Here is a 16,847-nt window from a genome sequence, read left to right on the forward strand (position 1 = left end):
CTTGTTATGATGTTCTAATGGTCATTTCTGGACATTTTGAAAGCAAAGAAAAGTGATGTTTCTGAGCTCATACCTTTAAAAAGTTATATTATACATTTAAAACGAATACACTTATCAAGTAGAAGTGACTGTTGATGATCATTCTACAGTGCTGTATTTTTTTAAAAACAAATAGTAACGGTAACGCGCATGACATGGCGCACATATATATGAGATTTATAATTTATTATAAGCATGAAAGCATTAAATGACAGCTGTTATTCTGGGGTAATTTGAAGCATATTCTGCTGTAAGCTGGTCTGTGGAGTAGAGGAGGGGACCCTGCTCTGCGGGCTGGCGGTTTCCGTTTTGTTGTGTGTGTTCAGTGGAATCCACTCAGCGAAGACTCGGCCAGGGACCACAGTGGATGCGGAGGGCGTTCGGTGAAAGATTAAGGACATTTTTAAAGGAAATGGTTTTTTATCGTAGCCCTAGTTTACCTTACTGTACCCTGACATAGCCTAATTTTATCAATTTATTCACCGTTTGGCCTTCTGAAGCTTAACAAATGGCTTAGCTTGCCAGCTCGCTGTGATAGGCTAACTGGCTACCTCAGCTATCAGCTGGCAGACGACGGACGGACGGACGGAAGATGCAGACTCGCTGTATCAGTCTGACAACCGATTTCTGTCTGCATAGGTTTCTACAAAGGACTCCAGCTAAATTATTTTACAGTAGCCATCTGTTTTACTCAGCAGCCAGCCTGATTATTTAGCTAGCTGTTCTTCTCGTCGAGGTCGCTAGCCAGCCCCATGGAGAGAAAGCAGGAGAAACTGTTTCGCGAGTGTTAGCTAGCTAGCTATCCTGTCTATGCTAGCTGAGCTAGCAGCCGCTTTTGCAGCTTGTTCTCGCTGTTTTTTGCAAACTGACATCAATTTGTACGTTTTCTAATACGTCGAGCAAGGCAGTTGAGATACTGGCAGAATGGCTACTGCTTCTGGCTTTTCATCCGGCGTGAGTGGTTCCAGGAATGGACCGTCGTTCTCCTCCTCAGCCTCGACCTCCTCCTCCTCCGGCATACCCGGCCAGGCACAGCCTATGGTGGTCGTGTGGGAATGGCAGGATGACCTGGGCTACTGGCGGCCTTACACCGGCCAGGTGAGCTGCTTCATCGAACAATGCCTTCAGCAGCAGCGGGGGGCCAGAGCAGGTGGGCCTTCCGCCACTAGCATCTCCCTGGGCCAGTGTGACCCCAGCCTGGCAGCCTACATCATCGACATCCCCAGCCTGAAGCAGTTTCGACAAGACACTGGTAAGCTTGGATTACAGTCAAGTGGGAGCTGTATGGTCTGAGTTGTATTATGTATTAAAATTCCCATATCATGGAAAACCCAGTTTTTTGTTTTTTTTTTTACTTTTTTGGGATAAATGGTTTAGTATGTAAACATTATTGAACTTTGAAAACATAGGCCGAACTTAGTCCCTACAGGGCATGTATGGAAACGGAGCTGCAAAAATAGCCTGTTTTGAATGAATCGTTTTTGTGATGTCACCAAAACCAGTTCATTTATAAATATCCACCTATACAGATTACTGCTGAAGTTGCAAGGAGTGTTTAGCCTGGACTGCTTTCAGAACAGTCCAATCAGAACAGATATCATTTACATATCAGTCAAGAGAAATCCTTAGAGGTTGGAAAATGATCATGTAAAAGGCAGTTACAGCTGTATTTGGAACGTACACCCACACAACTCTCATGAGTGAACTTAAGGGGAAAAGTATGGCCACGTTAAAACAGTAGTGTCAAATATAAGTTTATTTAGATAGCACTTTTTACGACAGGTGTTGTCAAAAAGCAGCTTTATGGAAAAATCCTGGTCCAAACCCCCATGAGCAAGCCAAGGACGTCACTAGCAGGGAAAAACTCCCTAAGAGCAAGAGGAAGAAACCTTGAGAGGAACCAAGATTCAAAAGGGGAACCCATCCTCCTCTGGTTGACACCAGGTTGCAAAACAATAATACAAGAGCAATTTGAACAAAGAATAAGGTTTGACCATTAGTATTAGATGCAGAGAAGGGGAAAAACAGGAGAAGCAATGGTTATGATTAACTAGTTCAAGTCTGTGCAGCAGCAGTTTCATCAGGAGGGTCAGTGGCATGCAGGTGAGGTTTGCACAGTAGTGACCAGTCCTCCAGCTGGGGGTCTACCTTCATTGAAAGTTCACTTTCATCCCAAAACTCTTTGAAACCTAAAACACATCCAACTAATAAATGACCTCTTAAAAAGTCACTCATTACTTGGAGCAGTATAATGCATCGCTATGAATGGTCAGTATCTTAAGTTAAGTTAAGATATTGACCCCCTGGAAGAAACTGACCTAAGACAGATAAAAACCAGCATCATTGTGGATCAGTGTGGTTAGTATTTGAGGCAATTTTTGCAGGAATCTCCAGGAGCTGGGTCGGTGACCACTGGGTTGAGCCCATGTCCTGGCAGTGCTTTCCGTCTTTCCATGATGGCAGTGTTGATGGAGTTCAGTCTGCAGAGCTATCAGTAGCAATTCAAGTATTCCCAAGAGCAAGACTACTGCTCTGGTGACCGGAGAACTGCACGACTTTGTGCCTGTTAGATACAATATAAAACGTCAGTTTTTTTCTTTCTTTTGCATTTGATCTGCTGATTTACAGCTGTGTTGCCGTATATCTGTGTTGGGCTGAGATGGCATGTTGGTATCGAAGTACGTCTGTATCAGGCAGATATTGCTTGGAAAGTAATGGACCACACATTGGAGAGGAAAAGAGAGAATAAATCCAATCCAGTGCTGAAACAAATCTAGCCTGAAATAGACTGAAATGTTGTGTGTTTCTTCCTTTGTGGTAGTAGAGTCTTTGAGTAGTTCGAACATGATGGCCTACTTTTAGATATTCATCTTAAGTGAAGACTTCAGTTAGAATTAGCCAAAGAACAAATGTTGGGCTGTTATCAGCTGGTACTCCAGGACTTAACATTTGGTATCAGTACTGGATTACAAAAAGCGTTATTTTTTCATCTCTAGTATGAGCTCTAAGATCAGTATGTTAATCTAAGATCAGTCATTTCCCAATAACGCATATAAGAATATGCTGGGATGTTAAGTTTCTATATATGGACACATAGCTGGTCCCAAAACGCATGACTGAATTCACACACTACTAAAATAAGCCCATTAGGAGCTAATTTGGAGGTATTGGATCAAGAACAACATTAAACTAAGCAAAACATCAGAATCTCAAGAAGATGTTTGAGAAACACTGATTTACATTGTTGACATGTCTCTCAGGTTAGCTGACTAGATGCATAATGAGCAACTAAATTGGGCAGCGCTTGAAAAGCTGCCTGCTGTTACCCACAGAAATGTGACAGCGTGCTAATACATCGCAATGAAGTGCTAAGACTGATCTTAGGTGGACAGTGACCCACCCAAAGAAATTGAAATACAGCAGGTGGCTGTTAGTTGATAGATCTGGGCTGAATGTAAAAAAAAAAAAATCCATAAAGCTTCTGAATTTTCCTTCCCATCAAAAGGGTGGGGCTGATTATTTAGTGCACCACTACTATCATGCAGTTCTCTTTGTTGTGGTAACCAGAGCACCATTTTTTTGTTTTTTTTAGGAAAACCCTTTGACACCTGCACACTCTGCAGACTGAACAGGATGGGAGAGGGGGAAAATAATACCAGGAAATAGGTTTCAGATTCTGACAGGAAAGCCAGTATATTTAGCAGATGTCATACCTAATCTCATCATTATCATCATTATATACAAAATGAAAAACATTAAGGTTAGAATCACAATGAGGGATACATCAATATGGGAATCAATACTTTTCATGTACGTTTCTCAGTGCTGATGTTAATGTATCGATAAAGTGTTGAAATTGGCACTAAATCCACCTGGATTAGCATTAGAAAAGAAATGTAATATTTATTTTTATAGGATTACAAATGCAGGAGCATGAATAAACACGGTTTAGTGTAGTGTCTCAGCCTCACCTAAACATTCTGCTCTACAATGAATATGTCATCAGATTTCAGTCTGATTAAATCGTCTGTCTGATTGCTGATTACATTTATTCAAATGATGTCAAATGATATCATTGTGCATCTGTAGTACCATGGTTTAGCACTGTGAGAATAAAAGGTTCTCAGTCCAGGTCCTGGATTACCACTGCCCTGCATCTGTTAGTATTTTCTGTGTTCTAACACATCCAGTTCCACTCAGTAAAGTCTTGCTAATTAGCTGGTGAATTGAATCTGGTGTTATAACAGGGGAAAAACTCAACTTGCAGGGCAGTAGTGCTCCAGGACTGAGTAACACTGGCTGATGCTATTTTGAGCTTTTCTGATCACCATTGGCATATTGCCATTTTATATTGACCATAACAGACAAGCAGTATGAAATGTGGCTTATATATTGCATAATACCAGCTTAGCAAGGTCAGTATTGCTGCCCAGTGCATAACCAGTTTTAAACATTAATTTCTTTTTCCACAGGAAAGATTCGCTCAGTGCGCCGGAGCCTGTTCCCCCAGTCCTCAGCGCTGGGCAGCGGTGTCCTCTGGGAGTGGGCCAACGACGAGGGCACTTGGACAGCTTACGAGATCCGCACCTCCATCCTGCTGGAGCACAGCTACCAAGCAGGACAAGCCACGGCTGACCTGGGCCCACATGGGTACAACTACATTGTGGACCTCACCGCACTGGAGCAGGTCAACAAGTCCTCTGGCTTCCGCCGTCATGTTCGCAGGCAGGGCAGCGCCCCCTACCCGCTCGCCTCGGGTTCCGTCATCCACTCGGGCCCGGCTTGCACCTGCCAGCAGTGTTTGAGCCACAGCAGCACTGCCGGCCCCATGCCCAGCCGCTCCCGTCACTCCTTCTCAGCTGGCCAGGCCAGCCGACCCAGTCTCCAGGCTCAGCATGGTAGGGCAGCTGTTGCCAGCCCATCTTCTGTGTACTCACCCTATCCCAGGAGGCCTTTATCCATGGGGAACATGTCATGGGGAGGCCCCTGGAGCCCAGCTGCTACATCCATGGCTCAGCCTCCAGGACCACCACCGTCCTTTTCAACCGCTGCAAATGGCTTGAGGTGAGACCCTGGTCAATTCAGGAACAGTTCCCAATTACTGATGGGAAACATTTTTGCTATTTGAATATCCTTTTTAAATGAGTAGTGCTTGGAGCATGCATAAAAGGTGTGTCTGATTGTTATCTGATCGTTCAGTTTTATTGTTATGACACATTGATATGACACACCAGATGTACTAAAAATCGAAAAAGCTACAACTTTGCCTGTACAAATTTGAAATTTTGCTTAATGCTGCTATTTACCTTAACGTTGAAACATGAACAGTCTCTACTTGTATTCCCTTGTTCTCTGAGGTGCTGCAACACTTGCTCAGCCCACAATTAATTTAAAAAATGACAAAATAATACTTTATTCATTTTTAGTTTCCAAACTAGACCTGTCTTGATCCAATTTAGTAAACAAATGCTCAGACTTTGGTTAACCACTCTCATCCCTATGCTGGCAGATTAACTTATTAATTAATTTGTTTGTTTTTTGATTAATCTATTTATTAAATAATTTTGATATTGAAATTGCACTTTTCTGCACAGTTTTGGATTTGCAAGAGCTGCAATTTAAGTCATAGTTTATATTATCAGCAGCATTGTCTTAGGTTTTAAGGTGGGGAGCCTTAAACCTAATAACATTGAGCTTGTGAACTGCCTGCAGAAAAGTTAGACTGATCAGAAGCAACCACATCACATGCTGTGTACGTGGCCATATAACCATTACTAAAGTACAGTGTTCAGACTTCAAGTCAAAAAAGTGGATGAAAAAATGGGACTGGATCTTTAGCTTATGTAAAATAATTTGAATTTAAATCACAGACATAATAAATATGGCATATAGAGATTTTCTCTAAATGGTTAAGCCCTAGAACCAGATTTGATTGTCTGGCTGAGGTGTGCTTGGAGCTGGAACAGAATAAAAATATGCATTGGGCAAGGACTGGATTGAAAACCCATGCTTAAGCCAGGCGACATTTTTATTCTGTTCCAGCTCTGAGCGCACTTGAACCAGCTACTCTAGTTATTTTTGTCCTGGTTTAGCTGTGCTGGGGAGCTGGAATAGATCTAAAGTATGAATTGATTTGGGGCCCACTGGCACAGAGTATTTAGTTAAGCAAAAAGCTTATTTATATTCCAGTCCTATCCTCTGCTTTGATGCTGGTCTTGAAGCCAAGTTTCCACATTTTGTTGTGTCAGATCACTTGGATTTGACTCGGCAGGCCAAATTTACACTCTTACACTTGATTGATATTTGATGTGCTGAATTCCCCTTGTTCCACTTCTTGCTTTTAATGGGCCTTTCAAAAGATAGGAGCCCAGCTGCTACGTCCATGGATTTTTATTTTATAACGCCATTGTGGAAGTTCCCTGTGGAGAGCAGTTTAAAAACACATGATGAGGAAACTAGGCTTTTGTGACTTACGTGTCAAAGCTTTTTGGTTTTCTTGCATCCTGTCTGATTCATTTACCCTTGTTATATTCCAGTGAAATGGGTGAGAGTTGTAACTGAATGGCCTGAGTCATTTGTGAGAGAGGAAAATTACACTGTCCTTTGCACCAGAGTAATCTCAATTATCAATTAAATGAAAGTGAAATGAACTAACATGCATGTTATTATGGAGAACAGATAGGAAATCCCCAGTTCTGAGAACATAATCTAGTCCTGTATACATTATGTGCTGTAACAGGAGTAAATCAGTGTAACTGGTGCTTTTCCGCTTTCACAGTTATCCACTTCACTCTCTGCCAGACCATGTGGTGTGTGTTTTAGAGTTGAGGATTTCCAACCAGTTCCTGCCAGTAACTGAGATGGAAAATAGAGGCCTGGTTTAGGAAGTGTGGAGGAAAGCAAGGTTGTGGCCATTGGGGGGGGTGGAAAAGGAAGCTCCTGATTTATGCAGCCATTGTTTGTCTTCCTTGTAGCAGGTTAAGCAGACAACTGGGAAGAACCTGTTTTTAGAGCCAGTTATTTCAGACCACTGTAATGTCATCACTCAGCATAGAGGAAGTCCCCCTTGCCCTTCTCCTTTAGAGACAAATAAGCTGAAAGCACCAAGCTTTTTAAAAACAATAAACATTGCACAGTCACATGAAATAGTTTGGTGAAAAATCAAGTTTGTTTTCCACTTAGCCCAGATGTAGTCGTTCAGCTTAGATGTCTCTGATGTCTGAAATTTTCTTGCTTAGTTTTGTGCTGGAGCTCTAAGGACAACAGTACATTGCATAGCTAAAAATAGAAGCCAGAAGCCTGAATTTATCCATAGCTTTGTCCCGTTTTATAGATAACAGCATATTATACAGTGACAGAAACCACATAAGCAACTCTGAGATTACTTTGTGGTAGGCCTGCACCAGTAACAGAGTCCTCTTATTCAGGTAACCATGTGGAAAGTACCATGGTGGAAAGTATGTTGTAGTATATTCTCATTTTTAAAGGTGAATTCCACTGAATTGTGAAAAGTTCTCTATAATTAAACCGCTAAGATGTAAACAGAGTCATTCAGAGTGGTTTGATGTGAAAAACTGTTCTAGAAAAACTTACAGGGTCAGAATTGCTCACAGTGGTAGTGATAGTAATCAGACATCTGAAATGTTTAATGCCTCTAAAATGTTTCAAACGGTTATGAATGCATTTCCAGATGCTTGTAACATAGTTTGGAGAAGTTATTGGGCCTTAATCATATGCATTTTTTTTATCAATGTTACATATAAAAATCAGAAGATGCGTAAAATAAAATGACTATATCTGTGTTGTAGACATTGTGACACTTGGTTCCCGTCACCACCACTATAAAGAAGTCAGAATCACTAAGTTTCTCTGCAATGAACTATTTTACATCAAACCACTTTGTTTCACACAAACCACTTTGTTTGCATCTCGGCCACTGAATTATGCAGACTTTTAAAAAATCACTGGAATTCCCCTTTAATTTGGCCAAACTGTAATTATTCTAGTAATAAAGAGCAGATTTGCGAATTTTACACAAGCTTTTTGAAATGATGCTGTTTGAAATGATGCATTTTGCCTGATGTATGAGTGCAGAGACATGATTTTATGTGTAGCAGCACAGAGTGCGATCAACCAGCGTAGCTCAATATCATCTGTGTTGGGCACAATAAATCTGATATTAATGTGGGATATTACATTACCAAACATGTTTAAAGGTTCAGTTACGTTCACATGTTGGAATACTAGTGTCTTGCTATGGTATGGTGTCTTGCTAAAATAAATAAAGAAAAATAGCAGGTTTTTAAACCGCTGGTAAATGAGTTTTTACCGTCACTGGGGCCTATTACTGTGATAACTCACAGTAATTACTGTTAATTACAGGCCTATTATGTAGTCTGTATGCTGCTAATTGGTAGGATGTAAGCTTCTACTACTTATGCTGCATTAGCCTCGTAGCTCCAGTGCAAAACAAATGTGGAAGAATTCAAACTCTAAACACATCTAGGCTTATTGACTACGTTTGGGCTAAGGGGGAAATTGCATAAATTAGATTTTTTGCCCAACAGCTTCTTTAAAAAGACTTGTCACAGATGATGAGTGTCTGCTCTTGTTATAATAGATCTGAAAGATGAGACTGAAATGGCATCAAACAACATGCTCTTAGAAGAAATTCCAAATATATGAATTGTATGAATTTTTGCTACTATGAATTTAAGACTGGCATACATTGACCTGTGATTTTCTCACAGCATTCCTGCTATTCCGTTACAGTTGAACGGCTCCAGCAGTGTGAGCACAGCCCTGGCAGGTACTATACACCCACCTCTACAAAACAGCTTTTCCATGTATGCCTTTGATTTTAGCTCCTCTGCCCCAAATGTACTTTGACATGTCACATACAAAAACGTGTATAAACTCTTGCAATTGAAAGGTTTTCTTGTGGGTGTCAGTCAGTCAGTGAACCAGGCAAAAGATTTCCCGTGACAAGTAGATTGTTCATTGTACTAGACTTCACATATTCACATATTTTGACAGAGAAAAGTCAAACGAGTTCCCTTCGTCTTAAAGTAGTACTTCTGCATAACACAAGCACAGGTTGTCAACCCATATCTTATAGTCCATACGTGATCTATAGCTTGTGGTTCCAGATAACACTGATGACACAGTAAGACAGTAGCGAGGGTGTCATCATCATTTCAGCATTTTAAAGGTGCACGGTCACCAGCTGTGTACGTTGGCCAACTGTGATTTCACTGCCAGGTTGTTACTGAAGTCGGCTGTCTAGACGTAGCACTGGAGCCCATGGGATGTTGGGATATCTGCAGTTCATCTAACAGACAGCTGCAGATTTACCAGGAAGGAAGGAGCGACAGATTGAGGACAATGAGCCATTCACAGCCCTCTGTGGCAAACCAGGAGGAAGCCCTAGACTCCTCAGCTGAACATCACAACTCTCTAAGCGCAGTCAGACGCTTACTTCTTATCGGTGGCGGTGGAGTCCACATTGGTGCTTTAACAAATTAGGCCATTTTTACACCACAAGCAACACAGCAAATGGAGCAAGCCTAAACAACTCTGCAAAAGACTTGCACGAATTGTGTCGCTGAAGTGAAGAGCGTTTTCTGTCCACATTTGTTTATAGTATTTTGTTTATAGCTGGAAACACAAGTAGTTTACACGTTACTGCCGGTGTAAAAGGCTACACTGATTAATATGGGGGAGCATTGCGCTTGGTATGGCACGTTAAGTGGCACTGTTACCACAATTGGTGAAAAACTTTAATCGACAAAGCTGATGACATAGGTTAGAAAAAAAAACTATTTATAATTTTATTTATTATTTATTTTAAAAATGTATTTTCATTTACTTTAAAAAAGAAAAACATTCTATAATATTCTCTAATGTTGACATGATAGATGATGTTATGAGGGGTACTCTACAATAAGTGCAGGTGGCAATATGGCTTCTGTTGTTTTGTTGCACCATAAAAAGAGAACTCTGCTGTTGCATAGACAGAACTTTGTATGATAGTGGCAACAAAGGGAGAAGAACAGAAGAATGCAATACTCAGAATGTATGGAGTGCCAAAATGTTGGAGTTTTTCACCTGCAAAAGTAGTAGTACAGTGCAGCATAATCCAAAGTGGAACTGGCATTCCGTAGTGGCCCTAGAATTTTTTTCTGCTCCTGCTGATGGTGAGCATGGGGCTAACATCATTTGTTAAAGCCCCAGGGAACCATAATTTCTTTCTGGATAGGTTAATCTTGCTCATGTGGTCACACAGTATACATTTGTAAAGGATTTGCCTTGAATTACATTCCAATACAAACTAAAAGGTCAATTTTGCATTCTCCTCTCTTGTTGTAAACTGGGCAGGGCTAATCTTGAGTTGTGCGTACATAAGTATGCGCAAGGCAGAAAAGCGTTGTCCCACCAACACATCTTTCACTGCTCTTCTGTGGTCTCTTTCTCTCTGTTCAAGTCGGAGAGGCTTGCCATAAGACAGCTAACAACACACAAAAGTTAACCTAGCAAGCATAACTGAGCTAGCAAGCGCGTCCATTCATCTCTTTGTCTGGTCATCTGAACATGCCGGCATTCTTTGGATGCACATTCAGCAGTAAAGTGAATAAGAAACTTACCTAAGACTTAAGACTTCGCTGTGTAAAAGCCAGATAACGTTTTTATTGAGCTGCGGTCACAACAGGGTGAAGAGCACCACCCTGTAAGCCCATTCAATCATTTCTCCCCATTTCTCTTCACTTCACCTGTGCTGTTATGTTTTAGTTTTGCTTCAGTGGTGTAGCAGGCTGGTAGCCATGGACTGAGGCATGTCAGTCATGCACACTCATCAGAATATGAGGCCATGTCCAGGTAGTTCTCAGACAAACAAATTTTAAGCAATGTTTTATTGTATTTAAATTTTTTTTGTATGTTTGTATACAGTTTCATTCGAAACTGGATGTTTATTATAACATAATTTTAGTATCATACAAACATTTGTAATAATGTACACTGTGCTCCCTGGGACTTTAAAAGTTATTGTGATCTTGACCTTTGCCCTACTGATACTAAAGAAGGCTCCAATATGAAGATGAGTCATGTAACCAGTCACAAAAGTGTGCTGTGAGCATCCTTACCAATTGCAGATGTACCAGCTGTTTATTCTGTGGGATGAAGGATTGTGTTTATATGAAGTGCAAAATAATGCAGGCCCATTTTTACTAATGACAAGGGTTCACAAATGTGCTTTTAATATAGAACAGCTGCAGTATGAGGTAATAAAACTGTACACCATTTTGTTCATTGCTTTTAGCAGTAGTGGAAAAATGCTTTTAACTAGCAACTAGCCTAACTGATTAGCATAGCTGCTTAATCAAAATATAGTCATTAGGTTAACTGATTGTAGAAATAATCATTATTGGCAGCTCTAGACAGCATCTGTTGTAAAAAGTGCTGTCCAAATATAATTAAATTAAATTGACTAGCCTGCAGTGACCCACACCACCGCCTCCAACTCGTGCCTTCATCAGAGCATGCCCCCCCCACTTGTGGTTGGCACTTTTTGGCTCATCACTCTTCCTCTCCTCCACTCCTCCTCTTCCTCCCCTTCCTCTTCCCTCCCTCCCTCCCCGCATGTCGTCTGCCTGGGCCTCGGGGCTGGCTGTCCAGGCATGGCTTCCATTTTGATGTCAGCAGCAGGACTGGGAGTTCGCTTCATGACTGCCCCCTCCTCTCCCCAGCGCACCTCCGGCAGGCCCAGCAAAGCCCAGGCCAGCTCCGTTAGGAGGGCAAAGAGACAGCCCAGGACAGGTAGCTAAAGCCGCGCCAAAACCCGACCCAAACCCAAAACCCCCACGCCAACTGTCCCTGCTGCCCTCCCTTCTCCCTCTCTCCTTAAACAATTCTGCTGCTTGCTCTTAATGCTGCTTTCGTTTTGCATCATTGAGACTTCTTTTGGTTGCAGGATTCGTGCAATTTACAGAGAATTGCTGTTTCTACTAGTACCACTGTAGTGCCTTTCCAAATCCCTTTCTGTGTGCTTGGTCTTGGGTTTTCGTGTGTTGAATTGTTGGCTTGTACCACCATGGTCACTACGCTTTCATGCTTGCATCATAACTATCACTCCATTTCTTGCTTGCATCATTGTGGTTGCTTGTCTGTTTGTACCCACCACATGTGGTCCACTTGTATGTGTTCCTTGTATGTGAGGTGTTTTCTAATCTGTTGAACTAAACTTGTCATATGTCAGTGTCATTCTACACCACCTGATGCATTGCTTGGCCACTTAAACTGAGTCCTTTAGCGAAGAAGCAGAGCTGATGAGGTTCAGACAAGACTGACACTTACAAGCAAGCCTAACCTGCTACTTTTAATATAAGCTAACCAAATAACCTGTCAAACATATTTCAGTGTCAACACAGTTACTGCAGTGGCTGCTGACAGTGCTCGATCATGTCCCCAGAAATAGTATTGACGGTAGTGAAACCGATTAGGGCCCTAGGGGACCTCAATCGGAGCTTATTATGTATCAAGTCCTCACTATAGCTTGACTAATACTCTGGGAAAGTGATACCAGACGATTGTCAGCGGTAATCACATTTTCTTTGGAGCCAGTTGTGCATGCAGAAACCAGAGCTGGTGTAATTAAAAACTCAGCAACAATTGGCAACAAGCGGGCAAAGCACTTTCCCAGAGTACGGCTTGCTGAGCTGCTTACTGTCTCCACTAATTTTGCCTCGTCAGTGGCATAGCCCTGTTTACTATGCAGAAAACACGTGCTCTTCATGCACAGTACGTTTTTTCAGATAGTTTCTTCTGTAGTCCTGTTTTGTATTAATATATCAATTTAAAGATGACTCTAAATGTAAAAATTAAGAGACTTGGATAGAGATGATGCATTGGCCCAGTGTTGGGGAATGCTTTGGTTTTTGTAGAGGCCACAAAATGTGGGTAAAGTGTTTTCGTTGTCTGTCCTCAGCCACTGTGCAGAAACCTGAGGAGGTCATTAAGAAATACATGGAGGAAGTGCCTGTTGTCCCTGATGAGGTATGAGTTACAGCCCCCATCTGACTAAACAATGTTTTATTTCCACCCACTGTTTTAAACACATGGTTAACTATTAATGTAAATGCTTTAAATGTCCTTACAAGTTATGTCTGATGTTTGACTAATGCTAGCAAGATTATTTTGAGTTTGTTTACAAGAGTTAAAATGCAAGTCCTGTTTTATTTATTTCTTGTCAAATCCTATCTGTTTACTTTCTCTTGGAGAGTCATGTTGCGTTACTTTGTTTTTCTAAACATCATCTTACTTTAAAGAGCTCGTATTGGGAAAATAAATCTGACTGTAATTTCAGGACTGCATCATCTGTATGGAGCGCCTGACGTGTCCCTCTGGCTACGACAGTCCAGCAGAGGGCAGCCAGTCCCTGCAGCCCAACACAGTGGGCAAGTTCACCAAGTGCGGACACACTTTACACATGCTCTGCATGCTGGCCATGTACAACAACGGCAACAAGGTACGGGGTGGTACTGTCAGTGCAAAACTGTTGGTATCTATCCTTGTGCAAGTTTTTTTTGCAATGTTAGCATGACCCAAATCTAAATGTACTACAGTGCCACTTAAAGAAGAACAACTTGCGAAGATATAATGTTCTCCATGAATGTACAGTAGAGCATACCATTTTTTCTTTATGGGATGTATAATTTTAGAAGTAAAGCTTTTTAAATGACAAAGCACATATGACAAAGTACTGTACTAAGGTTTTCTTTTCTCTGTTTCTTGTTTTTCTTCTGAATTTGTATTCCTGCTGCAACTCAGTTACCATTTTTACTATGTCGAACTACTGTATAAATCCACATGTCAACTCTTCCATATCTTTTATATCAAAGGATGGCAGCCTGCAGTGTCCCTCTTGCAAGACAATCTATGGAGAAAAGACTGGAACGCAACCAAAGGGCAAGATGGAAATCTACAGTATCCCCCAATCCCTTCCTGGCCACCCAGACTGTGGTACCATACAGATCATCTATAGTATCCCACCTGGAATACAGGTTTGAAGTTTATCTCGTACCATTACCATACTGCACTGCCCTACACATTCTCATCCAATCTTGTATGCTGCTGCCAACTGTTTAGGTTTTCTGCAGTTTTACTGTACACATAGTCCTGAAATGGAAATGATACAGTACTGACCGAAACATTTCTTAACTAATTTATTTATTTTTTGCTTCAATGAACTGTGAGCGTGTCACATACATCTATCAGTGCATTTTCTGATCGTGTCTGCAAAAATATGTGGGAGTCCATAGATCAAAGCCTGCAGGTATGAGCCCTTCAAAGAAGCAAATGTTTAATCATGTTTGGGTTTCTCCGTTCTCTTCCCAGGGTCCTGAGCACCCAAACCCTGGCCAACCATACACCTGTCGAGGCTTCCCTCGCTTTGGCTTTCTTCCTGATAACGACAAGGGCAGAAAGGTATGAGCTGGAGGACAGAAACGCTGCCATTCCTTACTCTAATAACTGAGAAAAAAAGATGAGGATATTTAAATCATTGATGAGAGCAGTGTAATAAAAAAATAAGTTTTTCTCTGTTCATGTCCAATCACCTGAGGGGTGTGTAGAAGGCTATATCTTCCAGTCAAATCAAGACTCCCCTCTGAGGCCTACTGAGTTAATTAGCTAATCTGTTTCTTTATTTAGGAAATGGCATATGGAATTACAATGATTACAGCGGTGCAAGTACCAGAATCGCCTTTGACAAATGATGTAACACTAAAACTAAATCAAAACTAAGCTCTCTATCTCGGTAGGACTGGTACTACAGTAGGAAAACATTCTAAAACCAGAGGGTAGTCATTTTGGACCATTTCTACTGGCCCATTTGTTATGAAATGTTCACACACTGTAAAGGGCAGCTGTAAATATCAAAATAATGAACTTACAAGGCTTTATGACAGCGATGATATGCTGCTGCTGTTTGTGCTTTGCTTCAGTTAATGCTTCTGGCTTGCAAGTGGGCACTGAACGTTTCCATGGTAACCATCCACAGGTGCTGGAGCTGCTAAAGGTAGCGTGGACGCGGCGGCTGATCTTCACCGTAGGCACGTCCAGCACCACGGGGGAGCCGGACACCGTGGTGTGGAACGAGATCCACCACAAGACGGAGATGATGTCCAACGTTTCGGGCCATGGGTACCCTGACCCCAACTACCTGGACAATGTGCTCTCTGAGCTGGCCGCACAAGGCGTGACCGAGGACTGCCTTAAGCGAGACGTGGCGAGCCAGGCGCCTCAAAGCTCAGCCATGTGAGCCGGCACAGCCAGCTGCGACCACGAAAACTACGCAATCATTAACCAGACTTGACATTATAGTTAGGTGTAGTAAGATTTTGAGCATGTGGAAATATTTGGTGCTAGGATTAAGTGAGCATTGAAAATGAAGTCCTCTCCAAAAAAAAACTCTGTTTGTTGCACTGTTTCGAAGTCCGTGTGGTGTGGAGTGAAGGTTTTGTTTGGTTGGACAGCATAGCGTGTCACCTTGAGTCTGAAAGGGCTTAGTAGAAGTCTTTAAATCTGGACCTTGAATCCAGTTTTGGGTCTTGGATTTTGTAATTGCTGATAGGTGAGACAGTAAGTGGCCAATCAGTCATATCGACAGTTCTGTTAACTACCAGTGATTACAAAATCCAGGACTGGAACCTGGTTTCAGGGTCTGGATTCGAATACTTCTGCTCTGAAGAAACAGGTTTTCACAATGGATCTCTTTCATCAGTTGATCTGGTCTGCCCACAAGTGCATTCTTTTGTAGCAACTGTTGAGAGCTTAGAACATTGTCTTTGAACCCTGTTTGTCCTAATGAGAAATTGTAGTAGACAGCTGAGGTTTTTGCAAAGTAATTACATTTATAGTTGATTAGTTTAAAATATTTTGTATGCGTATGTTAGGAATACACTGCTAGGATAGATCAGATGTAGTTTAATGTAGTCATGTAATCGAGCTTGTTTCTAATCTGCCTGTTTTCGGTTAGCTACGTCAAAATAGTTCAGTTCAGTAACGTAGCATTTGACTGGAAACAATATGTGGCAACTCTAAACAAAGATCACTACAGTTTCTCATTAGGTTAAACAGAATTTTACCGACATTCTATAAAGGGTCTCCAACCTCACAGCGGTTCCTGCTAAAGAGCACATTTGTGAGCAGAGCCTAGATACGTCAGTTGCTCTCCCTTTATTCTGGTGACACAAACCTTTCTAGCTGTTCAAAATCTTAACTAAGTCTTACTTGGTACATCTCTTAAGGGTGAAAAAGGGACTTGCTCCTAATGTGGTATACAGTACAAAGTTATAGTCTTTGTGAATGTGTGTGAGTGTGGGTGATGTGCTGAATGGGGGGTTGAACTCCATCCAACGTCCATGTTTTCCACCAGCTCTGGAACTTTTGGGAAAGGAAATGTTGCATTCCTCGTATTATTTGCTGTTGTGAGAGGCAGCTATGGTTTGGGCTTCGACCATGCAATTTTCGGTAGCACTTTAGCATTTGCGGTCCTAGTTAATCAGAAAAGGATTTTCAGGTCGTGTTTAGCTGCAGAAACGGGACAGCTGGTTGTCATAACCAAGTATTTGGTCAGTGAAGTTGCCTCTAGAGTGGGCCTCTCTCCCATCCAGGCATGGCATGCATTTTTAATACACAATTTACCGTACATTCTGAAACTACTGCTTCCAATCTGAGTTAATGATCTCTCTGCAATGGATCTTTCTAAGGTGGCTCCAGCCTCCAGTACCAGGATTGATGATTCTTTTTAG

At 41.7% G+C, this 16,847-nt stretch overlaps 1 protein-coding gene across 2 annotated transcripts; it reads left to right on the forward strand.

Moving 5' to 3' along the window:
• Positions 1 to 320: 320 nt before the first annotated feature.
• dtx2 (deltex 2, E3 ubiquitin ligase) lies at positions 321 to 15,493 on the forward strand. 2 transcript variants are annotated; one of them, XM_036579857.1, is made up of 9 exons: positions 321 to 1,291; positions 4,512 to 5,103; positions 8,790 to 8,848; positions 11,713 to 11,853; positions 13,022 to 13,089; positions 13,400 to 13,561; positions 13,935 to 14,096; positions 14,431 to 14,520; positions 15,095 to 15,493. In XM_036579857.1, exons 1-9 carry the CDS (start codon positions 964 to 966, stop codon positions 15,353 to 15,355), a joined length of 1,863 nt encoding a protein of 620 aa, XP_036435750.1. In that variant the 5' UTR covers positions 321 to 963; the 3' UTR covers positions 15,356 to 15,493. The 2 variants fall into 2 exon arrangements, with proteins under 2 accessions (XP_036435750.1, XP_036435751.1); XM_036579858.1 differs by lacking the exon at positions 11,713 to 11,853.
• The last annotated feature ends 1,354 nt before the right edge of the window (positions 15,494 to 16,847 follow it).

This window comes from Colossoma macropomum, unplaced genomic scaffold, assembly GCF_904425465.1.
Source record: "Colossoma macropomum unplaced genomic scaffold, Colossoma_macropomum, whole genome shotgun sequence".
In the NCBI taxonomy this organism is placed as follows: domain Eukaryota; kingdom Metazoa; phylum Chordata; class Actinopteri; order Characiformes; family Serrasalmidae; genus Colossoma; species Colossoma macropomum.